The 27,229-nt window shown below is 43.5% G+C and overlaps 1 protein-coding gene and 1 long non-coding RNA gene across 2 annotated transcripts in view; one reads left to right on the forward strand and one right to left on the reverse strand.

Moving 5' to 3' along the window:
- The first annotated feature begins 803 nt into the window (after positions 1-803).
- On the forward strand, positions 804-27,020 carry LOC128339587 (uncharacterized). Its single transcript, XR_008313105.1, has 3 exons — positions 804-876; positions 23,856-24,594; positions 26,518-27,020. It is a non-coding gene; the product is annotated as an uncharacterized LOC128339587 (long non-coding RNA).
- PSEN1 (presenilin 1) overlaps positions 19,335-27,229 on the reverse strand; it is a 55,442-nt gene continuing 47,547 nt past the window's right edge. Inside the window, exons 9-11 of the mRNA XM_053283766.1 lie at positions 26,980-27,153; positions 24,029-24,147; positions 19,335-23,353 (exon numbers count right to left, since the gene is read on the reverse strand). Of these exons, the coding sequence (XP_053139741.1) occupies positions 23,198-23,353; positions 24,029-24,147; positions 26,980-27,153 (449 nt within the window). The 3' untranslated portion in view covers positions 19,335-23,197. The remainder of the gene's footprint in view (positions 23,354-24,028; positions 24,148-26,979; positions 27,154-27,229) is intronic.

Raw genomic sequence — 27,229 nt, forward strand, 5'->3', positions numbered from 1 at the left:
AAAACAATCCCCAGAATCTCAGGCTCCTACAATGGGAAAATACAGCTATTTTTCTGCAATGGACTTGCAACGTTGTAGCACTATAACACAAAGATAAAATCCAAAATAAGGTATCGGAAATATGAATGGCACCTTGCTGTCAGTGCAGGGACTGCGCTGTCACAACAAAGGAAGTACGGAAGCACACTTAGCAGATCCATAGTGACCCGGTTGAAGGGTTTAATCTGGAAAGCACCCAGCATAGTATCTCTCCAGTGGCTGTTGCTGTTTCTATCTTACTTTTTTTTTTAAGATTGTGAGCCCTTTGGAGACAGGGAACCATTTTATTTATTTATATTTATGTAAACCACTTTGAGACCTCTTGTTGAAAAGTGGTATATAAATATTTGTTGCATTCGCATTCTAGTAATACCTTTATTAGGACCGACCAAAATATTAAGCAAGACCCCTTTCCCAATCCACATTGGGCAAGCTGTGCTGCAATTGTGTTTTAGGACTGAACATTCTCTAAAATAAGCTCTGAGAAAAGACAGGACAACACTGGAATGCAACAGAGTGGCAATGAAATCATCTGCAGGGGCCTAATGTCCTCTGGACAAAGGGGGACAATTGTCCCCAGACCCACAGGGTCTGGGGGCCCATGGCCCCTCGGCCAATCTCCCTTGCCTGCTCACCCTCTCTCCTGCAAGCTGCTGCAGCTCCTCTCATATCCACCTCTCAGCTGTTTGGTGGGTGGGCAGGGCTTCCAGAGAGGCCTCTGTGCAGGCCTCGCTGAAGCCTGAGCTCTAGTGCTGGCTGGCAGGCAGGCAGGGAGGAAAGAAAGGAGAGAGGGTGGCCAGAGCTGGCCAGCAGAGCTCCCCAGCCTTAGTAATGGAGGTATGATGCAATTTCCTTTTTGTGGTTATTCCCCCCCCCTTCTTGGATATTTAAGGATTGGCTTGCCAGAGGGCTTTGGTATGGGGGGGTGGATGTAGGGCAGATTGAGAAGACTCGGAATATTTTATTTGAAACAGATTGAAGAATTTGCTGGTGTATGTGTAGGCACACACACACACACACACACACACACACACACACCCCATCAAAAAAGTCCTATTGTTTCATGGCAGAAAATTACAAAAATGTCTGGAACTGAAGCCCCGTCTTAGACCATTATTCTATCACACCCCACACACCCCTTTCTGCCCAAGCCTTTAAATCACCTGGAATGACTTGGCATAGGGCTTTGATATTGAGCTGAGATATAGGGCAGGGTGGGAGGAATAAGTATATTTAAATTGAGGTGGATTGGACAAATTGTTGGTATTTAATTTTTTGTAGTTTGAAAAACCATCAAAGAAGTCCCATAAGTGGCTTGGAAGTGAAAATGTACTTCCAGCTAAATGTGGTTAGATTTGCTGCCTGAGGCTGCAATTCTCCACACACTTACCTGGAAATAAACTTGACTGAATTTAGGATTCGGATTTCTGAAAAAAACTCACACTGCATGGTTGATAGTCTCCTTTGTTAATCAGCAGCGAGGGGCCCATTTTAAAATCCCATCCTCAGGCCACTCCAACCTTGCTATGCCCCTGATCATCTGGATTCTTTGTGAAAACAGAGTGAATGAATTATGTCAATGTTGGAGAAAACAGCTAGTGCGCAAGAAACCCTCCAGCATGAAACTGGAAAAATAACTTTCAAGACAAAAAAATAAAGGGAAGCGATAAAGCATTTAAGCACAGTGAAAAAATGGTACTATGACTAAATATAAAGAAGACTAAACTAATGACAACAGGTACAGCAACCAGCGTCCGAACTGATAATGAAGACACTGAAGTGGTGGATAGCTTCTGCCTTTTAGGATCAAGAAATATGCCGCAGACTAGCATCTGGTAGGGCTGCAATGAAGGCCTTGGAAGGGATATTTAGATGCCATTATGTGTCTATACTTACAAAGATTAGAATCGTTCAGACAATGGTTTTTCCCGTGACACTCTACAGGTGAAACTCGAAAAATTAGAATATCGTGCAAAAGTTCATTAATTTCAGTAATGCAAATTAAAAGGTGAAACTGATATATGAGATAGACGCATTACATGCAAAGCGAGATAAGTCAAGCCTTAATTTGTTATAATTGTGATGATCATGGCGTACAGCTCATGAAAACCCCAAATCCACAATCCCAGAAAATTAGAATATTACATGAAACCAATAAAACAAGGATTGTAAATAGAACAATATCGGACCTCTGAAAAGTATAAGCATGCATATGTATTCAGTAATTGGTTTGGGCCCCTTTTGCAGCAATTACTGCCTCAATGCGGCGTGGCATGGATGCTATCAGCCTGTGGCACTGCTGAGGTGTTATGGAAGACCAGGATGCTTCAATAGTGGCCTTCAGCTCTTCTGCATTGTTTGGTCTCATGTCTCTCATCCTTCTCTTGGCAATGCCCCATAGATTCTCTGTGGGGTTCAGGTCAGGAGAGTTTGCTGGCCAATCAAGCACAGTAATCCCATGGTCATTGAACCAGGTTTTGGTACTTTTGGCAGTGTGGGCAGGTGCCAAGTCCTGCTGGAAAATGAAGTCAGCATCCCCATACAGCTCGTCTGCGGAAGGAAGCATGAAGTGCTCCAAAATCTCCTGATAGATGGCTGTGTTGACCCTGGACTTAATGAAGCACAGTGGACCAACACCAGCAGATGACATGGCTCCCCAAATCAACACAGACTGTGGAAACTTCACACTGGACTTCAAGCATCTTGCATTGTGTGCCTCTCCATTCTTCCTCCAGACTCTGGGTCCTTGGTTTCCAAATGAGATGCAAAAGTTGCTCTCATCAGAAAAGAGGACTTTGGACCACTGAGCAACAGACCCGATCTTTTTTTCTTGAGCCCAGGTAAGATGCTTCTGACGTTGTTTGTTGTTCAGGAGCGGCTTGACAAGAGGAATACGACATTTGAAGCCCATGTCCAGGATCCGTCTGTGTGTGGTGGCTCTTGATGCACTAACTCCAGCCTCAGTCCACTCCTTGTGAAAGTCCCCAACACTTTTGAATGGCCTTTTCCTGACAATCCTCTCCAGGCTGCGGTCATTGCTGCTGCTTGTGCACCTTTTTCTTCCACACTTTCCCCTTCCACATAACTTTCTATTAATGTGCTTTGATACAGCACTTTGGGAACATCCAACTTCTTTTGCAATTACCTTTTGAGGCTTTCCCTCCTTATGGAGGGTGTCAATGATGGTTTTCTGCACAACTGTCAAGTCAGCAGTCTTTCCCATGATTGTGATTCCTAATGAACCAGACTGAGAGACCATTTAAAGGCTCAGGAACCCTTTGCAGGTGTTATGGATTGATTAGCTGATTGGAGTGGGACACCTGGAGCCTACTGTTGAACCTTTTCACAATATTCTAATTTTCTGGGATTGTGGATTTGGGGTTCTCATGAGCTGTACGCCATGATCATCACTATTATAACAAATTAAGGCTTGACTTATCTCGCTTTGCATGTAATGCGTCTATCTCATATATCAGTTTCACCTTTTAATTTGCATTACTGAAATTAATGAACTTTTGCACAATATTCTAATTTTTTGAGTTTCACCTGTATGGATATGAAAGTTGGACTTTGAACAAGCAGAACAGAAAAAGTATTGACCTTTTGAACTTTGGTGCTGGAGAAGATTTTTGAGAATACCATGGACAGCCAGGAACACAAACAATGGGTCATAGAACAAATCAATCCAGACTTTTCACTTGAGGCACAAATGACCAGGCTCAAACTATCATACTTCGGACACATTATGCAAAAACCGAGCTCCCTTGAGAAGTCCATAATGCTGGGAAAAGTTGAAGGAAAGAAAAGAGGAAAACCAGCAGCAAAGTGGATGGACTCGATTACGACAGCAATCAATGCACCTCTGAGAGACCTAAAAGGCCAAGTTGAAGACAGATCATCCTGGAGAGAATCTATATGGTTGCTAAGAGTCGCCACTGACTTGACTGCACTCAATCAATCAGTCAATTAATCATCAATCAATCATCAAAGCATTGTGCATTGGTAGGAGGGCATAGTATAAGAGCACATTGGCATGGGTGTGTGGCTTGCTAGTGTGCATCTGTTGGTGCAGTATCTGGATAGATTAGAACATCCATGGTTTGAGAACTTCTGAACAAGAGTATATACTGGAATACAGGGTACAAGGTTTTACTAGTTTATACCAGTGATGGGCTATCCAGACATTCTGATAACCTGTGGAATACTGGAAAACTTGTTGCTCATAGGGATGTTTCAGCGATTATGACTACAAAGCAGTTTCAAATGTTAATTAAATTTATTGATCAGCAACAGGCACAGGACAAACAAATGTTCACACAATACATAATCAGTTTGTCAGGGGTTCCCAATCTGTGGTGCTCCATATGCAGCTGAACTATCCCATCATCCTCAGCTAAAATTTATTGTGGCTGGGGATTATGGGAGTTTAGCAACATCTGGAGTACCACAGGTTGGGAACCCATGCCTTATGGTATACATTGTCACAAGAATGTCACAATGGCTACTACGTTAAGTTTATTGTTGTAACCACAGTTCATAACACACATATTAAAGCATAATATAACAACTTAAAACAGAATAGCTAATACATCATGCTTAAAGAAAAGGAGATGACATAATATGACAGTAAGAAACATAATAACTATCTAAACAACATGCATGAAAATAAAAAGAGATATAATCCTACATACCGAACTGTAGTTACAACTCTGTAGGTACAACTCAAATAAGAGAGCTAGTCCTGGAACTACATGCAAATATATATACTTTTTAAAATTTTAATTAAGCACAATCAGTTCATGCTGTTACCTCTCGTTTTCCGGCCTTTCACATAATCTACCTCTGATGATTCCAAAGGGGATAATCAATGACAGCTTCCTCTCTGCATACGACTTCTCATCACATATTACATCACCACAAAAGTGACAGGTAATATACTCTTTGCCCTGTATATGTATATACAGCAATCAAGAGACAGGAGGTCCATCTTTGGTTCTGGGTGAGTGGCCTGATCCCCATCATCTGCCATCTCTGCTATCTCTTCTTCCCCCTCTCCTTCTCCATGCAAAACTTAGTGTGCACTGCTGGCAAACTTCATCTTCTCCAATTGATCTGGAAAAGAGGTGGCAGCAGATTTTGGGCTGGAGTGTGTGTGTGTGTGTGTGAAATAATACTAGTGTTTTCTTTAAAGCGTGCACATGTGCACACACCAATGTTCTCTCTATGGTGTGTGCATGTGTGCACACTCACATGTTTTTTGATGTCCACTGAGTCAGTGTTAGATCTTGCTCAGGTTGAATCAGGTAAGTCCCACTCTGAATTCACATGCGCACACACTGTCTTAATAATGCCGCCCAAAACAAAACAAAACTCATTAGGTGCACAGATGGTGGGGGGAGAGAGAACACTGGCTCACACACACTGGTTTTTTTTAACTGTCTGCTCAGTTAATTTTAGATCTCGCTTGGGTTGGATCAGGAAGGCCCCATTCTGAATGCATGTGTGCGCACAGCGCTTTGATACTGTCGTCCAGAACAAAACTTATTCTCCGAACAGATTAAAACAATTAAAGGGAACATTGCATGGCAACTGTGACATCATCAGGGCCCATGTTGTGACATGAACAAGCCCTACCTCTTGAATCTGAGATTTGGGGATGTCTTTGACCTGGCAACTCTGTCAGGAGATCATCTCCTAACAATAGCTCCTATTAACAGACTTCAATGGACCATTCTGTCCTATTAACCAGGAACATAGGAATTTGCCATATACTGAGTCAGACCACAGACCATAAAGAGACCTCAATGGACCATATACTGAGTCAGACCAAGCTCAATATTGTCTATCCAGACTGGCAGCAGCTTCTCCAAGGTTGCAGGAGAGAATCTCTCTCAGTCCTATCTTGGAGATGCCGGGGAGGGAACTTGGAACCTTCTGCTCTTCTCAGAGTGGCTCCATCCCCTGAGGAGGGATATCTTACAGGGCTCACACATCAAATCTCCCATTCATATGCAACCAGGTGGACCCTGCTCAGCTATGGTGAAAAGTCATGCTTGCTATCACAAGACCAGCTCTCCTGTCCCGGTCATGGTCATGTTCTGGCTGACCATGAACAAAAGGCATGGTCAGCCAGAAGCCCCTAGCATAGTTCTCTGCCAGGGTCACCTGCCTCCAGTATTGACTTTGACCTTTGACTATCCCACATTCTATAATCTATGACCCCCTTATGAGCCTCGAGGTCTTATCATAGGATGCCACATAAAGGAGACTTTCCTTCCATCCACATCTCCTTGAAGCAGCACTGGAGCCGTGTCCTTGCACTGGTCAGCTTTGCAGCTTTAGAGAGTCAGAGAGCAACTGCTAGAGCAGGGGTGGGGAACCTTGGCCCTCCAGCTGTTTTTGAACTGCATAGGAACATAGGAAGCTGCCATATACTGAGTCAGACTATAGGTCCATCTCGCTCAGTATTGTCTACACAGACTAGCAGTGGCTTCTCCAAGGTTGCAGGCAGGAATCTCTCTCAGCCCTGTCTTGGAGATGCCAGGGAAGGAACCTGGAGCCTAGATGCTCTTCCCAGAGCGTCTCCATCCCCTAAGGGGAATATCTTACAGAGCTCACATCCTAGTCTCCCTTTCGTATGCAACCAGGGTGGATCCTGCTTAGCTTAAGGGGACAAGTCATGCTTGCTACCACAAGACCAGCTCTCTTCCCATCCCCAGGCTAGGGATAGTAGGAGTTGTAGTTCAAAAACAGCTGGAGGGCCAAGGTTTCCCACCCCTGTGCTAGAGGAACAGCATCAGTTGTTGTGGAAGAAAGGAGCCTTGCACCTAAGCCTATATGCTGTTTTGCCAAAGCAACATGTTATAAATCTTCACAATCTTTCAAGGAGGGGCCATTTTGGCAAAAATTTTTTTTAAAAAGTTCAGTGTGAGAGCAGTTTCCCACTGTGGTGATTTCTGCAAGGGCCATACTTTCCCCATCACTAGGTGAGGGTGGGGCCTTCAAGAGAAACAGAGCTCTGCCAAGCCCTAGCACCATCTTCGAAGGTGCTCATGAACAGCTGGGGAGTGTAGTCCTTCCTAGTGCTTTCCCCATAGTCTCTACTGGGAAAGTGCTGGGGGGGACTACACCTTCCAGTGGCCCCTGCACACTTTTCAAGATGATACTGGGGCTCGAGGCTCTGCTTCCCTTGAAGGAGCTCCACCAGTACTGGGGGAAGCATAGCACTGCATGATGGGTATGATCATGTCCACACAGTGCCTGGGAGAAATGTGTAGAGTATTTGGCTTCAACTGAAACTTTGCACAGGTCTAGTAAACAATTAGTCAAGGAGCTGCACTTAGGGTCAGTGGGAGCCGCCACTGGCTCCCAGGCAGGGAGATATACTCCCAGACTATTTTGCGCCCTAGGCAAGGCTAAGTACTTGTACCCCCCCAAAAAAAATTTCAACTTCGATTTCCAAGAACAGATGTTTTGTAGAAAAAATTAAAAGCACAAAACTTGAAACTGCTAAATTTATTTTACATTGCAAGAATAGGTAATACATCAATTTTTGATGATCTTTCTCAAATACAAAAGAAAATATTTTGGCACACAAATAATTTTGATTGAGTTCATACACTCTGCGCCCCTCTGAGGTCTGTGCCCTAGGCGGCTGCCTAGTTGGCCTAATGGTAGCACCGGACCTGCTCCCAGGCATTGCAATGAAGAGCCCTGTTTTAGAGTCAGTCCCTCTGAGTATTGTAGACTATGTGCAACATGTACTCTCTAGGGGTGTGGACACACAAATCACAGTAAAGTGCTGCGAACAGGGCCGGTTCAAGTGGTTCAAACGCAAACTGGATCGTCATTCAGGAAGGGGGCCTGATCCACAATCGAATCAAACCAAACCCGGTCTGAAGCAAACCAGTTTCGCAGTGGCGCCAGGGACGGCAGCAGTGAGAGGCATCTTTCAAAGTAAATGAGAAGATCCTTACTAGTAACTGGAAGCTGACGACAGCAGCTTGGCTGGGCTCTGGCACTCACTGGCCTCCGTGCTTGCTGGGTGGGGAGTGCCACTGCTACAGGCAGTTCCCAGGTACCATTAAGGATCTTTTCATTTACTTTGAAAGATGCCTCTTGCCTCGCCCACCCCCGGTCCTGCCCTCACCCCTTTTGTCCCCCCAAACCTAGTTTTGGAGACCTAGTGTTTGGTCTGAATCACAAAACTCATTCAGGGCACATTTTCTGTGATGATGAAAATACAATGGTAACATTAATTGCAGCTAAAATACCAAGATTAGTTGAAGTTCTAGACAAAAAAAAGTTTGTCTGTGTGGATGATAGTGATTGCCTGATTAAAATTACTGGCGGTTGTGCAGCAGTGATGCTTGGTAACTGAGCTTTCTTACATTTCAGTGTATAGTCTATATAACAGCTTGAAACATCATAGCAAATAAACATGTTTCAGTCAGATATTGAACAATTAATTTATAAAGGCTAATCCGTCCTGCTCCTCTGTCAGTAAATATCAACTGTGTAACAAACATCTTGCAGTGTTTCCATATGATGCTGAAGCTTTGGCCAACTTTGATCCACATAATAATTCACACATTCTAAAGATAATATCTTGCAGCTCCAGAGGCACAACATCTCAAACCATTTTTATAGAAAACAGTGCCAAATGCATTTTACAGGTTAAGATTTTTGGCACTGGGGCATCTTTGCTTTTGGAAATACGAATCATGTTGAGTCATATTTGCTATTAAGTTATTAGACAGCCATGTGTCAGTGTTTAGAGCAGGGCTGCTCAACTTTGGCCTTCCTACAGATGTTGGCCTATAATTCCCATAACCCCTTGCTATTGGCCACTGTGACTGAGGATTATGGGAGTCGTAGTTCAAAAACAGCTGGGGGGGTCTAAGTTGAGCAGGCCTGGTTTAGAGCGTTGGACTGGGCCTGGGGAGACCTGGGTTTAAACCCTCACTCGGCCATGATGTTAGGTTAGGTCTGTTGCTTTCTGTCAGCCTAGCCTAACACACAGGATTGTTGAAAGAGTATAATCCGAGGATAAACTTGTATACTGCCCTGCATTCTATGGAAGTAAAATGGAATAGAAGTGTAATTAGGAAGAGCAGCTTCGAGTTGTAGGCATGGTCAGATCACACTGCTACCTCTTGCTTTTGAGCCTCTCACAGAACCTTTGATGATTCCAAAGTAGATAATCGAGGACCGCTTCATCTCTGCAGGAAGTGAGATTAAAAGGGTTTACTGCTGCTATGGCAACAGCCAAATTCTACTCTTAAAATAGTTTGGAAACTGTAGCTGATGACTGGAGCTTACGTATGACTCACCTAGAGGATTCAGCACCAGTGACCTAGAGCTCTGTGGTTCATATCAAACAAAGCACATCACTCTGCATTCACTTCCTTTCCTAATGCATTTTTTTTCTGTAATTATATATTTTAGGGAAGGAATGCTTAGAATAGAAAGCTGAAATCTAGTGCAGTGGAACACTTTTGGGGTGTGTGTGTGTGTGTGTGGCACATCAGGCCCAGAGCTATACAACTCACTACAATTAAAATGAGGTTTTGCATAGATTCCTGGTTTGCCAAGCCAGCAGCGATCATTTCCAGTTTGAAAAGCAGAGTGTGAAAAATGGCTAAGACTGGAATCCTAAACCTGCTTACCTGGACACAAATTCCATATCCTCTAATGAAACTTGCTTCCAGCTAAACGTGGTTAGGCTCAAGATGTGTGACTGCAATTGCTCACCTAGCCTACATATAACAAAATTGGCTGCAACAACCAAAGATCAGGGAAATGTATTATGATGAATAATTTCTTAGTACTTCAGTGATGCAAAATGCTTTATAGCTTGTATTTTGCCTGAAGATTGCGATCATTCTAGTATTATATACAGAGATTGCTTGCACATTACAAACATTCCACTTTTTGCATCAGGTTTTTGGGCAAATGTGAAATAATTTATATGCCCCGTAACTTGCAGCATTCCACCCCTTAATCCTGTGGTAAGCCCTGCTGTCTGGGAAAGGCCCTGCAGAAGGCTTGGCTTCTTCACTGCCATAATCTAGCAGTTTCTGCCTCTTCTATGCTGCAAAGATTCCAGCTCGGTGGTTTCAAGCTTTCTGCTGCAGTTTGCTTGTCTCTTCATGGGTCCAGCTCTGCTTCTGTCTCTGAGATGTCTTTCTGAGTTTTACTCCTATTTGGGTCTTATTCCAAGTTTAACAACCCTTCTGCTGCAGCCAAGCCTCCTTTTATTCCCCCCCCTCCAATTTTGCTAAACAAACCATCAAAACTGCTAACTGGGCAAAGAGGCACCTTTTACCGTGGTGATTCTCTTTATTTAGCAGGGGGAGAGCAACTGGCCCTATCCACCCCCAGCACAGTACTTCCAGTGACTGTTGCTGGTGTGTGTCTTATGTTTCTTTTTAGAATGTGAGCCCTTTGGGGACAGGGTTCCATCTTATTTGTTTGTTGTTTCTCTGTGTAAACCGCCCTGAGCCATTTTTGGAAGGGCGGTATAGAAATCGAATTATTATTATTATTTATTATTAAGTTCCCTCCATTTTTTAAAAAAACAAACACATATCTAATCTAATCAAACCCCCTTTTCCCTCAAAAAATCAAACAGTAAATCCAAACCAAACTGTAGAACAGGAGCTGTGAACTTTTGACTCCTGCAACAGCTTCTTCTTAACACAGAAGAACAAAGGGAGTAAGCAAATACATATGCAATACAAACACCTGTAAAACACACACATTCCTTCACATACCTCAATCTGGGTTCTTTTGGCTCACTTTTAAAATGTACAATCATTCACACAAAAACGTGTGCATGTGTATAGACACCTGTATGCACATGCAGCATAATGTCTGAATAGGGCTCCTGTAGGGCAATTCCATTTGTCAAGTTTACCTTTAGCCAAAAGAGCAAATGCTCTCTCGGATTTTTAAGTGGTGAGGGATTAACTATTGCAGAGTACACAAATAAAGGAGGTGTGGAGTGAGTGAGTGAGTGAGTGGAGTGTGCGTGCCTCTCTTGCTAAACTCTCAGGAAGTTTGTCTTAAAGCAACACTCTCAAGATACCACACTTCTCCATCCTATGTGATATGGCATAAAGCTTCTGCCATCAATAAAAGGGTTTCCTCCTGGGAGACAGCCTTTATGATCAGAAAATGCATGCTGACATCCGTGGCAACCAAGCATAGGTATAAAACCTGGCAACTTAAATTTTCAAGTTCACCACACTTAATGAAAAATGTCTAATTACCACTAACCCGCCCCCCCCCCCCTATAAAATCTTCGTTAACAATTTATGAAAACCATGGTCCATTTTCCAAGATCATGGCAAGACTAAATTTGACAACCTAGATTTGCTAATTCAGAGCACCTTTCCCATGAATAAACAGCTGGCCCCTCCCACACCAAATGTCCACATTTCCCAGAAATCTGACTAGTCTGGATAGCACTGTGATGTTAAGATTTGAGGCACTTGAGCCCAGGCTGGGGCCAGACTGATCATGGTGGCTGGCAATAGGTGAAGGAGAAGGGGGAGGAGGACAATAGGTATCTTGTCTGAGCCCTGGGCTGGATCCTCTCGACAGCCAGACTAAGGCAGGCTTGCTGAGAGATCTCTTTTATACAGTATATGCCAAAGCAACAGTACCCCACAGGTAGTACCACATTCCAGGCCATTTACTGAACGTTATTTATTTAAAATATTTCTGTACCATCCAAAACTTTCATCTCTGGGCAGTCAGGTTTTTGGGCAAATTTTAAATCTCTGATATACGCCCTGCAACTTCACCCCTTAATCCTATGGTAAAGCCTGCTGTCTGGGAAAGGCCCAACAGGAGGCTTGGCTTCTTCACTGCCACAATCCAAAGAGAGCCTGTTTTGTAGGAACAAACTAACAAAGATTCTATCTGCCAACAGGTTTACCGTATTAGGCAGTGTTAATTACATGCTTCCCCGGGCTCAGTGGTCTTGTAAGACAAATGTACTTAAGATGTTTTGATTCCATTCTGTGTGTTGTTGATCACCACCTACACAAAAATGAATTAATGTACTCCAATTTGAAATCACTCATATATATAAACTGCCCCCCCAAATGGGAAACTCCTCCCATATTTTACTACTGTGCAATTGTAGACAGAATTTAACATCAACAGGTTGCTTATAAGGAAGCTTTTCCCATCTAGTGACCTGTATAGATTTTGACCAAAGATTACTATTTTTGCAGTATATTGCTTTTCAGTATTTTTGCACAGCCTTTGTTTTGCTTAGTTAATTATGCCTCCTGTGGCTTCAAAATAATTGGCCTTGGCAGGGTTTAACAGACTGTGAAAGAAAGCTTTTATAAAGGGATTTTATAACAAATACGTTTTTAACCTTTGCTTGCTTGTGACCATGTTTAGTAGTTGTTTTTAATGCGGGACACAGGCATTTAAAATGGAAAAGTTGAAGTCTGATCTTAGGAACACTATCTAATAAGTCTATCCCACTTTTTGATCGTAATTATGTTCAGAATTGCAATCTTTCAGTCCTATCTTATGTTGGCTTATTTGGAATTTATAGGATTTCAGTGGCTGACAGAGAGCAGCATATGGCAGGCACTCCTAATATCCACTGGCACACAGTGCTAGTCCTGTGCGATTGCATGCATGGGTACTTTGGTGCAGAAGTAATCTATTAGAGTGATGTGTTTCCACTCTAACAGAGCACTTCCAGAGCATGGGCGAGCTTCAGAAAGTATTTGCCTTTCGGGGGTAAACATGCAACAACAGCACAGGGTCGAGTGCGGTGTGTTGCCAGATGTTAGGCAAGCCTGTGGTACGCTGCTCCAGTCCAGATGATGGTCAGTTACATTTATTCTTAAACAAGTGTGCATATAGGTGGGACATAGGCTACAAACCAGAGGTGTGCTCAACATATTTTTGTGATTTGATTCAACCTCAACTCAAATAGCAAGAACACACATTGAATTGCAAATTCATGAAAAACATGAGAATCATTGATAGGGAACAATGGAGAACTCTAATCAATCCCATTGTTCCCCAAATATGAAGACAAATATTTATATACCACTTTTCAACAAAAGTTCCCAAAGCGGTTTACATAGATATCTTCTATATTATTAATTCTCCAAGATGGGCCATGCGTGGGGACGTAGTAGAAAGGAGGCAATTGGCTGACAGAGTTTGCAAGCAGAAGCACCTGATTGGGCAGTGGGGATTCCATATGCAGATAGGGAGGAGACTGTGAGAGCAAAAGCACCATGGTGATTGGGCAGTGGGGATTCCATATGCAGATAGGGAGGAGAAACCTGTGGCACTGTGGTGATTGGGCAGTGCGGATTCTCTATGCAGATAAGGAAGAGAAGCCTGTGATGGTTAAGGTCAGTTGGAATGCAACTGTTACTGTTTGGAAGGTGTTCTTGATTGTAGAGGAGAGGAATCTATCTATATATAAAAGGATAGTGGGCAGGGGTCTGCGGAGATTGGTTGACAGAATTTGCAAACAGAAGCACCTGATTGGGCAGTGGGGATTTCCTATGCAGATGGGGGGAGGAGCCTGTGGCACTGTGGTGATTGGGCAGTGGGGATTCCCTATGCAGATAAGGAGGAGGAGCCTGTGATGGTTAAGGTCAGTTGGAATGCAACTGTTACTGGTCGGAAGATGTTCTTGATTGTAGAGAAGAGGAATAGTGGGCAGGGGTCTGCAAAGAGAGGGATTGTGTGGGAGAAAAGAGCCCCTTCAGGAGAAGGAGGATGCTGTTGTGTGAATTAGATGAGGAAAGAAGATGAACAAAATCTGTTAACTCAGGGAGGGAGGAAGAGAGCGAGGAAGAAAAACCATGGAGAAGAAAGAAAGAGTGGGGAAGAGCGAGTGGAGAAGATAGAAAGAGAAAAAGAAGGGAGAAAAAGAGAGACAGAAGGAAAGGCAAGAGACGGGCCTGAGCCTGTTAGCAGTCTGAGGGGAATGAGCAGCCATGGCAGCACTAGCAGCAAGGAAGGGCCCAGTCAACCACTACTGCTGTTTGGGGCTACCGAGGTCATTGTCAGAGGGAGGCAGGCAGGCAAGGGACGGGCCTGGGCCTGTCAGCGGCCTGAGGGGAACGAGCGGCCATGGTGGTGGCAGCAGCGAGGAATGGCCCGGTCAACCACTGCTGCTGCTCCTGGGGGGGGGGGAGGAGCAGGAGCAGGGCTCGGGTGTGGGTGGGGAGGTCTCTGCGGATAAGGGCCTGCAGCTTGGCCAAGAGGCGGCAGCAATGCTGCAGCCACGAACAAGAAGGGTGAGGGAGATGGAAGCAACAGGATGGAGGAGGAGCAGGAGTGCAGCTCAGGTGAGGGTGGGGAGATCTCTGAGATGAGGGGAGCAATCAAGAACTAATGCTCAGATACTCTAGAGCAGGGATCCTCAACATTGGGCCCCCAGATGTTCTTGGACTTCAACTCCCATAATCCCCAGCCAAAGGCCACTGGGCCTGGGGATTATGGGAGTTGAAGTCCAAGAACATCTGGGGGCCCAACGTTGAGGATCCCGGCTCTAGAGCATGCAAGAGTTCCAGCACTGAAGCGGAGAGAAATAATGGGGGCGGTGAGGATGCAGAGGTGGAGGGCTGGCAGGTGAAGCTCCTCCGGCCAGAAGACGTGGGTGGATGGTGGGCGAAGCCCCGCCAGCCAGGAAGAGAAGATGGTGGTGGGAAGAAATAATGAGAGCGGCAAGGAGGCGGGCAGACGGCGGGCAAAGCCCTACCAGCCGGGAGGAGGAGGTGGCAGCAGGATGGCCTGGCCCTGGCCCGCCCACTGGGAAGAGCCGCTGTGGGGGGAGAGCGCCGAGCACGCTGCAGGGGGGCAGACCTAGCGCGAGCGCTGCGGGGGGGGGGCAGACTGAGCATGAGTGCACGCACTGCGGGGGGGGCAGAGCGAGCGAGCGAGCTGCGGGGGGCAGAGCGAGCGAGCGAGCTGCGGGGGGGGGCAGAGCGAGCGAGCTGCGGGGTCTCACAACTGCACAAATGCTCTGTGAAGGGTCAGCTAGTAAATAAATAAAATGGCTCCCTGTCCCCAAAGGGCTCATAATCTAAAAAAGAAATATGACAGACGCCAGCAACAGGAGGGATGCTGTGCTGGGGATGGATAGGGTCAGTTGCTCTCCCCCTGCTAAATAAAGAGAAGCACCACTTTTATAAGGTGGCCCCATGGTTAGGACCTAGGGACACCAAAGTGGGTTGGGTGGTAGGGCATGATGGATGCTACCTACCACCCAACCCACAAAATAAACATTTTAAAGAAGTTTAAACACATTTTAACCCCCCTCCATCGATCCATCCATCTATTGATTGATTGGCCCACTTGCCCATTTCTTTTGCTGGTTGGGTGGTAGGTAGTACCCAGCATGCTGTACCACTCAACCCACTTTGGTGTCCTTAGGACCTACCCATGGGGAACAATGGCGTAGTTCAAGTTCCCCATTGTTCCCTATGGACAAAACAAGCAGAATGCACACATTTTGCAACCCTGACTTACAAAACACAACACTGCAGAACAGAAGCACACATAGTCCCTCCCAACAGAGAACACCCTATTTTATTTATTATTTATTTATTTTACATATTTTTATACCACCCAAAATGTATGTCTCTGGGCGATTTACAAGATAAAAACAACATTAAACATATCGGCAGCCAGTGTAACTCCTTCAACACAGGAGTAATATGGTCTCTCCTAGAAGACCCAGAGACCAGCCTGGCTGACGCATTCTGAACCAACTGTAGTTTCCGGACTACGTACAAGGGCAGCCCCACATAGAGTGCATTACAGTAATCCAGTGTGGCAGATACCAGCAGATGTACCACTGTTTTGAGGTCGTTCATCTAAAGAAACGGACACAGCTGTCGTATCAGCTGAAGCTGATAGAAGGCACCTCTGGCCACTGCCTCAACCTGGGACAACATGGAGAGACTTGGATCCAGAAGCACCCCCAGACTGCATACCTGTTCCTTTCTGGTGAAGTGGGACTTCATCCAGAACAGGCAGGTCAAAATCATCTCCCGAGTTTTGACCCCACACAATGAGTACCTCCGTCTTATCTTGATTCAGTCTCAGTTTGTTATCCCTCATCCAGCCCATTACCGACTCCAGACAGGCATTTAGGGAGGTTATGCTCTCTCCCGATGATGCTGACATGGAGAAATAGATTTGGGTGTCATCAGCATACTGATAGCACCCTGCACCAAATCTCCTGATGATCTCTCCCAGCAGTTTCATGTAGATCAGTGATTCTCAAACTTGGGTCCTCAGGTGTTATTGGACTTCAACTACTATAATCCCCAACCAAAGGCCACTGAGGCTGGGGATTATGGGAGTTGAAGTCCAATAACACCTGAGGACCCAAGTTTGATTATCCCTGATGTAGATGTTAAACAACATTGGAGACAATATGGAGCCCTGAGGGACACCATACAAAAGTTCAGATTTTGAAGAACAACAGTCTCCAAGGGACACTATCTGGAACCTGCCCGAGAAGTAGGAGTGGAACCACTGCAGAGCAGTGCCTCGCACTCCCAACCCCCCTCAGATGCTCCAGAAGGATACTATGGTTGATAGTATTGAAAGCCACCGAGAGGTCCAAAAGGACCAACAGAGTCACACTTCCTCTGTCAATTCCCAGTTGGAGATCATCCATCAGGCCAACCAAGGCAGTCTCCACCCCATAGCCAGCCTGGAAGCCAGTTTGAAATGGTTCTAGATAATCAGTTTCCTCCAAGACTGTCTAGAGCTGTTTTGCCGAACACACAGTCCAAAGATGGCAAAAAAAGAATCACTGACCCACAATCCACTGCCAGCCACAGTGCCTGTGTTGCAGTAGCATCACTGGCACAAGTTGCTCTCTCACACACCACTATGACTCTGTCCTCACTTGCAACAGCTGCCACAGTGGCACCCTTAGCAGCCAGTAAGCACAGCCATAAGCTCAACGACAGCAATGTGATGTTTTCAGCCACATTTTGACTGAGTGAGGACACCTTGCAATGCAGGATGCAATGCAGAGCAGAGCAGAGCAGAGAGGGAAGCACAAAGTCATCTCTCAAGGTCAGACATGGAGCTCATCTCTTACCATGAGAAGCAGTCTTCTTTCTTCTCTTCAGTATAAACATACATCCCTGCTTGCTTGCCTGCCTGCCTGGATAACACACCATGGCCTCAGATTGGTGCCGGGCCCCGGCTGACAGCCTAACACATGGCTCAGGCACCAGTCCATATCTCATCACCAGCCATGGTGTTGGCATGCATGTGTATCTGCATATGTCAGTAGCACTAATGGGCAGACTGTGACTGGGTTTGGGGTTAGGCAGGGTAGGGTGAACTGCCAGTGGTGTTGCAGTGGGTGGGGTTGGAGTTGACCATGAATTACTCACACTCCATGGCCAACTTGGGAGGTTGGCCTTCAGGAAGACCAGCCACTCCACCATCTCAGCATCCAAGACTGAACGATGGAGTGTCACCACACCCAGGGCCATGGAGAACACCCTCTCGCACTGGACACTTCTTGGTCCAGTGTTGGCACGAGAGGAACCGTCTTGCAAGCCTCACCAAGTCCGGCTGCCTTTAGCAGACTGCTGCTAGGGGTTGAGTGTGCACTAGGAGTAAGCAGTAAGTCTTCTCCTGGTTGCAAGCCAGCCTCCTATCCTCAGCAACCAGGAGGTCCCTCCACCTGGTCAGCTGGTCAGGGGTGACTGCTTTGCCCTTCACCCTTGGTTCACATAGGAAGGACAACACACGATTTACTCAAGGGTGTCCTGAGCCGCTCCACCACTCCAGTCCTCAGCTGACCTGCCAAGGAGATTGCTTCCTCAGTGGTCAGCATGGGCTGGAGCTCACCCTTCGTCTTCTTGAGAAGAGTGGCGGGCAAAGCCTGGCTCAGTGTTGCTGTTTTTGCACACAACCTGTTCATGGCAACAAAGAATGGCTCAAGTGCCAAGATAGCCTCGCAAATGAGCACCGAAGTCCTGGTTGGACAGGTCACACACTTCCAAGCCACACCTCCTTGCCAGGGCGTGGCTGGCTGGCTGCCACTTGCAGGTGCAAGAGAAAGGTGGAGTTCCACTGGGTTGGAACATCCTGGGGGAATATCATGTGTTCAGGTAGGCCCAGCTCAAGCTGCCACTGCCGGAGTATACACCTACCCTTTTCACTCCAGTGGAAGCTAGCTGCTATCTTGTGGCACTTCTCCACAAGAGCAGTTGTGGCAGCAGCAGGATGGCACCGAGCACCTGGCCGCAGCCCCAGAAGGGCTAAGCGCACCCTGCATGGGTTCAGAATATGCGCCACACCACAGATGGACACAAACTGACCCTACTCAGCTGCCTATGTTTGCAGCATTGTCAGTGACCATGAACCTTTGGTGAAGGTTAGGCTGCCCAGACAGCCATTCCTCCACCTCTCCCACAATGGCCAACCAGATGCCACCAGGAAGCCCATAATCACATGATAGCAGTCCTCTCTCACTCCTGCTCCTCAGTAAATGGCATTCAGTCCTCTGAACCAGGGTGATGACTTATAGCCATCATTATTAATAGCCTTGACTTGTGTCCTCCATGAATTTGTTTAATTCCATGTTAAATCCATCTGAACTTTTAATCTCCACTTCTTGTGGCAGTGAATTCCATTAATTATGTGATGTGTAAAGTACTTTATCAGCCTCTCATCTCTTGCCAATCAGTTTCACTGCATGATTGTTGACTCTAGTATTATGAAACAAAAACTTCTATCTACTCTCTTCTCAACATGCAGATTTATAAAACTGAATCATTTCCCCCTTAGCCACTTTCCCCCTACCTACACTGACATTTATGATGGAAATGTAAACTTTCCTCATTTAGTTTTTCCTCATCCAAGCTTATTAACTGGAATGTGGTTTCAAATTGCTTAGAGGTTTTCATTTGTAATGTGTTTTAAACTGCCCAGAGATGGAGCTTTGGGGCGGTCTACAAAATTGAAAAATAAATAGTTGTGCTTAAGGTATACATTTTGGAGATGGGGAAAAGAGTTTCCTTCCAGGTCACAAAATTCTAAATTTACTTCCAACTAAAGCAAGTCCCACAACTTACTTGAGTCATCTAGAAGTTTAAAAAACAAAATAGGTGTACTGGCAGCCACAGAACTACATCTGAAGCAATATTAATAATTTATATTTTGTAGTGTTTATACCCATATTGATTGGATGCCCTTCAAGTTTGCATCAGCAGCTCCAGAATACTAAAAATGTTCACAAGTAATGAAAGACAATCTAGGATCCATGCATTCTTTATTTTTAATAATTTGATAAATACAGGGAAAATTGCAATAACCTATCAAAATTATATCTTATAGGAAAGGTGTTTTAAAAAGGCTTATTCACATTCAGTTCAGATTATGTACAAACCAGTGTCTGTTAAAAAAAACACAAATGCTGAAGTGTTAAAGAATCTGCTTCTTGTCCAGTTCTAGTATTTCCATTCACAGACCAATATGGTGAGACAATATCACCCCACTGTACTGATAAAGTACTGTAGCTTTCTTGAGAATGGTTTTTACATATATAGCTGCCAAAATAATTTTCCAGTAAAATTGGAGACATTTTCTTCATCAAACCTGAAATCCCCTCTCAGATATACTTGCAGTACTGTATTAGCTTCTTACTGTATAAATTAACAAAGCGACTATCATGTATGGGTATAGCACTCTATCTTCAACATCAAGATCTTATGAGCCAAAGACAACTACAACTGTGCTTTGTACTTTAAGACGACTCAGTTATTTTCAGCTAACTACAGCCCTTAAAGCTTTGGTAATCACAAGGGTTTATACAGGCTGCATCTTAAATGCCACTTGGGCCATAAGTGGCATTGGAATTTAGACATGCTTCATTCTGCATTTCTCTTTCCAGTTTATGATAAGCACTTCATATAGCTCTTAGATTTTTTAAAAAAATCCATTTGCCTGTAATAAACTCCAATAAAAGAAACAGCATTTGCACAATTCTGAAACACTCCTGTTCACACTCAATGCTTGGACTTAAAATTCAGTTAATGAGCAGTTCCTTAAATTATGTGTGCAAGATGTGAGACGGTTATCAGCACTGACAATATAACCCTGAACTACAATCACTGTGTTAAGAATGCTTCAGTCAAATTGATGGGCTTTTGGACAAGGCCAACAATATACCAAGGGGAAGTTGCCTTTTCAAAAGGGCACAGAATGCATTATCAAGAATAGCTGAGTTACTGAACTATCTAGTCCATCTTGAAGAACTACTGCTACCAAGCAGCCTCTTCTGGATTGGCATAATTGGGTCTTCTGAGATGAAGACTGAATGAATACAATCCCTTGAACCCAAATTTTGATTCCTGCTGCTGTCCACAAGCCACTTACTTTAATGCTGCCCTCAAGCTGTTAGTGGGCTGTAGTCAGTCCTGTAACATCCTGCATGATACAGAAGGTGCTCACAGTTCCAACTCTCCTGTGTTCTCTTATGTTATAGGTGGGATCAAGACCCAATGATGTAGCTTATGTAACTTTATTTAAACTTTGGTGCATTAGCTAAAAGTAGCTTTCTATCTTGAATCTCCTAACTTGAGAACTGAATAAAGCAGACTCATGTTTGAATTTTTTTGGATCTATAAGCATATCTATCCTATATGACACCAGTCTAATTTCTCAGTGAGGTGGCGAGCTGTGTTTGGGCTGTACCACTTCCGGCTGCAAGTTGGGGGCTCATGTGATGGAGTAGTCTACAAAAAAAATTTCCTCCAATTTAAAACACACACACACGTCAAGGAGAAGTGATTATTTTCTCTGACATGCTTATCTTATGTGTGGAGGGAATCCTCTTCCTCCCGGACGGTGAAATCTTCTATGTGGAGGGATTATTTTGTACGGAGGAGCATTCCATTATATGAACCCCATCTACATCTGAAGTGGTAACAGTCCCTAGATTCAGGTTTGCCACCTCACTAAGAAACTTGATGCAATCAGTTTGAGGCAGTGGAAGACTGAAATTGTGTGTTCATTCTAAGCAATTATATAAGAGTCTGTTGAAATTCACAGAGAGACTTTGCTTCTGTGAGAGCTAACAGAAGTGCTGGTTTCTGCAGACAACACTTTACATACAAGATGGATCTTTCTATACTCCTAACAATTCTGCTGAGACTCAGCTTCTAGGATGTAAGCTACTAAAGGTGATATCAGATTTTGGCAGTCTTCTTTTGTAGTTAAGTAGATTGATAGAGGGTTTTCCCCCCTCAAATATGAAAGCTGATGTGAGGAAAAACATACAATACAAACAAAATATCAACAGCTTAAGAAGCTGACACTCAAGAATTCATTTCAAATCCTACACCTCAATCAAGGTCTATTGGGAATAGTGAGCTATTATTTACACAGTGAATTCTGGCTTAGAGTAGACTGGGGGCCATTATGTGATTTTCAGTGTATTAATGCATTTCCAAATTAAACTCAAAAGGCAATTGTAAGCCACTCAATGCTATCCTATTAGTTGGGCAAGTACATCTTATTTCAACAAAAATGTTGTGATTTCTAAATGACAGCATAGTGCAGCTGACACTCCCAAGGGCACTCAAGATGAGGCAGTTGAAGGAAACAGAGTGATTTAGTCTTCCGAGAATATGTGTGTAAAATTTTAGGCCTTTTTCTGAAATAACATACATTTCCATGGAAGTACTTCTGGCATGATTCTCAATAGAGAATTTAAAAAACCTTACTCAAGAAATGGTTACCCACATGAACTTTTCTGGAATGATCCCATGAGCAAGGTCTAACAGAAATCTAGTATTTTGTTTGAAAAACCCACAGCGATGACCAACTCAATGTCAAATTTTTCACATGCATACTTCTACAAAGACTATAAGTGTCTTGTGAAGGTAAACATTATGTGGGAATCAGTCTTCAGCCATAAGTTAAACATTCTTCAAGACACAGCCATCTACAAAGGTAGTGTTTTTTAGAAAGAGAGATTGAATCTCCTGGTACTAGTATCATTTCTTGGAAAGAAGTCCAACATCGAAAGTAAAACATAATATGCTCTGGGTAAAGCTTCTCCTCATCACCTCTAAAAAGACCTCAGATGTTAACAATGGCAATTGTACAAACACAGGCTCTTCAGATAATTTTTTTCTTTTATAGTAACACACACACACACACACTTCTATACAGTGATCCTGCAAAATACTAAACAAGTATAAGCTTGAGAACAAAAGAAGAAGATGAAATCCAAACATTCATCACTTTGATAAAAAAGAAAGAATAACTAGAAACATTTTTGATAGCAATGTCTCCCATTGCTATTTTGTAGCTCTTAAATCATCTCCTTTGTCATATCTTAATATTTGAATTATATTTTTTTCCAGCACTCATAATGCTGAAAAAGAAACACCAAACTTTCAGAATGTGTGTGTGTGTATGTTGCGGGGGGCAGGGGGAGAATTCTAGAAATGGGTTACACAGTTCAGTGAGAATTAGGAATATCTTGGAATTGATCTAAACTCACTCTCATGACTAACCTGTTGCAAACAGAATCCAAGAAACATTTGGCAGCAAAATCAGAAAATGTGTGTTCTGAGCTGAAGAATGTTGGGAAATTGCAAATTCTGCACAAAGGCTATTGTGCAAGAGTGACAAACAGATTTTTTTTAAAAAAAAAATCTTACATGAAGCCCATATAGGCATATAGAGAATAACTTGCATGATTTTTCTTCTCAGACAAAATCCTCTCATTCAGAGCCCAATTGTTGCTATTTAGGAAACATTCAGCAGGATCAGAATGTAAATATTGATAGCTTGATATTTTGGATTTACCAGTTCCCTTTGTTTAACCTCATCATAGTTTTCAACACTCTTCAGCAGTTGAGGGTGATGGTGGTAGAATCACGGTGCTGAGTAGTTACATTGCTGGTGGAAACATAGGCATCTTTTGTACATATGGTCCTGTCAAAGATGTATCGCTCAGATTGCTGAAGATTTAATGTCCCATAATGCATTCAATTAAGAGACCGCTTTTTACAGAGATCTGTATTAAGAAACGAGATGAAAATTTCTCCATCCCATATTTGCTACAGTCAATATGAATGTCCAAAGGAGGTCATTTTAAAGTGTGCTAGATATAAAATTGATGGAATGCTAGCTGGTCCATAAAGGGCTGCACCAAGTAATCTGTGGCAAAATAGAAAATGAGCCCAAAGATTATAGAGATTGGAAGAGCTGGTAAGGCCTTCTTAAAAATGGCAAGGAGCAAGAGGGTAAGGCACAGGCCCTGGGGGGAAAAACACAATAGGCACAAAATTAGATAGTGGAACTCTTAACCTACAAAGTATTACAGGCTATATTTGCCTTGTCCCATGAAAAGCTACCTCCATTTGATGATCTGCAGTGACAAGCTATGTGGTAAAATGTTCTTCAATGATAATCCCTACAGGATTAGTCACACGCTTTATCTTCTTGAATGATTACTAACGGGGGAATTCCAATGTGGATAAACTGCCACAAGACAAAACATTACTAGCATGTCTAGATTCTGCATTGAATTTCCCTCAACTCCACCATTAAACATCACAGTCTGCTCTTGGTATCTACAGAAAGGAAAGTGGGGTGATAACCAGGAATCACCTGCAAAGAAAACTTATGTCATGTTTCATTACTTTCTATTACATGTACTGACAAATGAAGGAGAAATGGGAAACTATTGTAGTTATCCCATCTGTTTTTGAAGGAGGGAGGAAAAGGTAGTACATATTCATGAAGTGTTGTTCTTGCAGAACAAAAACCTGGAAGAGAGGTGATGAAGCTGTTCAGCTGGCAAGGCATACTGAATCCTACTCTATGAAACTGTCTTCTGAAGTAAGATCTCAAGAATCCTGCAATTCATTAGTAAATGTTTGGCTTTGCTATTAAGGAATGAAGGAGAAAGTTGCCATGTTTATATACTCACAATTAAAATGGCTACAAAACAGGCTAAAGTTGTGTTCCAGTCTCCACTGGCTGTTGCTGAGACTTTGCCAACTAGAACACTGTAGAAAATGAAGTCTCCCAAGCCAAGCTTAACTCCCCCTGCAGAAGAAAAAAGAGAAGTACTAAGCAAAAACAAAAAATGACTTGTCACTCAGCCTTGAAATTAAAACCACTGTATGCAGTAACTTTTGTTTAGTCATTATCCATTTCATAAGCCAAAGGAACTGATGGGACACCTAAAGGTCTGCTGCCACAATGCATTTCTTATTATTTTTGTCAAATATAATACAAACAGTATTTTCATCTCAAGCAGATGCAACTGAAGAAACCCGAGGCAAACATTTTGAAGATCAGAGATTTCAGTAGGACAATGTTACTAAAGAACCAAAACTTTTAAAAAGACAAACTATTCTTCAGAAGCTGACTGAGAAAGATGGTCAAATGCACTGCCTGAATTTAACATCTGGGAAACCCTGTCCAAACAGCAAGTGCAGGAAGCATGTGGAAATTAAATTGGGTGAACAACTTTGAGCTGCGTTGAAACAGGTAACTGGGAATTGCTTGAGAAAAAAGCGTGTGGTAGCTGTAACCAATGGAGAGAGGCAGACAGGAGACTGTAAGGGAAGGGGGAAATTGCACTGGGTTTAATTGCGTAATCAGTACAGAATACTGCCCCCCGCCCCAACCCCAGATGGTTACAATCACCACACAGTATGCTTTTAAGGTGGTTACTGCATGCTTCTTAGTAATCTCTTCCCACCTTTCAAGTGCTGTTATCAAAGATATACAGTGGTCCCTCGACTTACAAACTACTCGACATAAGTATTTTTCGAGTTACAAACGGCAGTTTTAGATCCGGTTTTAGATGCGGTTTTTTCGACTTACAAATTTTTAGATGGGGTTTCCTCGACTTACGAATTTTACATGCGGTTTCCTTGACTTGCCTGCCTGTTTACTGCCTGTTTATTCTTGAAAAGAAATGTTCCTGTGCAGTTTGCAAGCCTTACTGGGGGTCTGGGTCTTTTTTCTAGGCTCCGGAACGCATTAATCCGTTCCCAATGCATTCCTATGGGAAACCGCTTTTCGACTTACGAATTTTTCGACTTACAAATGTGCATTCGGAACGGATTAATTTCGTAAGTAGAGGGACCACTGTATATCTGGGAAATTCAGTGGAACGCAATATAACCGGTTGAAAACTGCTGTCCTATTTGATTACAACTTTCTGGCAAAAAGACAACTGTTTTCCTGCCTCGAGCGCAGACAATTTGCTTAGGAGTTGGCAGTTTTTGCTTTAAAATAATAGTTTGTCAATATGCAAACCTACATCCAATGTCCTATGTCTCTTACCAAGTTCTTCTTATGATTTTTTAAGAGACACATATGTTTTAATTATGGTATATCATCATGATTAAACTAATGTTTACGGTTCTACTGTATGAGCTGTTAGATATATTTTGATGATAATGACTGGCTTGGCAGGGCTTTTAGCAGTGAAACATTCAATTAACAGAAAACAGGAGGGTGTCTGTATTTTCATCCCATTAAATAAGACTCAAACAGTGCCTTAATGTTCTTTCAGGCCTTCATGTTACAATCATGGCTATGAGACCCTCACTCCCAAAGCCAGTGGTCCCCATTAAGTGTTCACCAGTGTTTTCATCCTTGAGTAACCTGACTGTTAGATAGCAGATGCTGCTGCCTGCAGCCCAGTACTGTTCTTTGCAAGGTCCATTTAACTGACTTAGATACAGGCGAAGTGTTTCCCTATACTCCTTGCCATAGCTGTATATTTAGCAATGACAAGGTTGCATGCATGTACAGAATCACGGTTCTGCCAATTACATACCTTACTCCCCTGCTTTCAGCTGAGCATTCCAAACTAGTGGGTGGGAGAATCTACGGCTGGGACTCAAAAGGGTTTGGAATACCCAGTGAGATCTTTGACTTTAAAAAAGCAGACCCGTATGCTATATCATAAACTGCTTTTGAAAGCATCCCCAGCTTCAAAGTGGTTTCCTATGTGGCATATGTGTGTGTGCGCTATTCAAGAAACCAAAGCCTCCTTAGGCCTGTGGAATGAGTTATGTAGTTCCTTGTATCTTGGCCTATATATCCCAATATATCCACACTACAGCGGTGGGCGAGTGTCTCAAACATTTGGTGTAGTGCACAAACTTCTTCCCTGCCTCTATCAATTTCTGTAAATTTCTGCAATTGAGGCAAGGCATCAGAGTATGAAATTAAGCCTTCTAATACATTCAGTGCTCTGTACAAAGAGCAATATACAGAATATTTTGCACTAATTACAGGTTTGGGGTAAAAACTGAAAGCACACTTCCAAGCACGGTACTAAGTCTGTAATGACAGCACCATTAAGGTCTGAGTTTGTGCTGCAGAGGGAGGGACAATGTATCTTCTAAGAGCTAATGAGCTTTCCAAGCCTTTGTATCTTCCTGGATTGTGCAGATCTAGTATCCACATGTGGGACTGAACAGAGGACAGGATGAACAACCTGCAAAAACTATTACTGCCTCCTTGTAGGCTTGATTACAAGCGAGCAGCAATGGAAGAATCTGTGTTTCATACTCGGCTACTGAGGACAACACTTGAAAACTATTTAAAGCAGAAGGCAAGATATGCACTACATCTCATCTCTCACTGGTATAAGCTTACAGTTTCATTTGAAGAGTGGCAGCCAAATGGATTCTAGTGGCACCACAATATATTAACATATTGCTCTTCAGTTTCTCAGTGTATTAGAATACTACGTGTCTCCCTCCCCGTTTCTGTCAAAGTTTACAGACTGATCAACAGCTGCTGCTTTGGCAATGGGCCCCAGTGTGCCAGATAAGTACAATCTGACAGTAGCTCTGAACACTCTTAGCTGCCTGGAAAGTTAACACATGTTTATCTGGAACTGTTACTTACTCTCCTCTGGGTCCTCACTTGCTATAGAATGACTGGGGAGAGCTTGAACAGCTGCTCGTGTTTCAGGGGTTGATTCCAGAGCCCCTATCCTATTATCCCTTTGTTGCTCCCATTCCTGATTGAAGCCCCCATCATCGGCACCAACATCTTCATTCTGGGTCTGATTTGATGCAACTGAAACACACAGAAACGCTTATGATTACAAATAAGTATAACAATGTAAGTTCCCATAGCAAATAATATGAAATAA

Source organism: Hemicordylus capensis, chromosome 1, assembly GCF_027244095.1.
Source record: "Hemicordylus capensis ecotype Gifberg chromosome 1, rHemCap1.1.pri, whole genome shotgun sequence".
NCBI lineage: Eukaryota > Metazoa > Chordata > Lepidosauria > Squamata > Cordylidae > Hemicordylus > Hemicordylus capensis.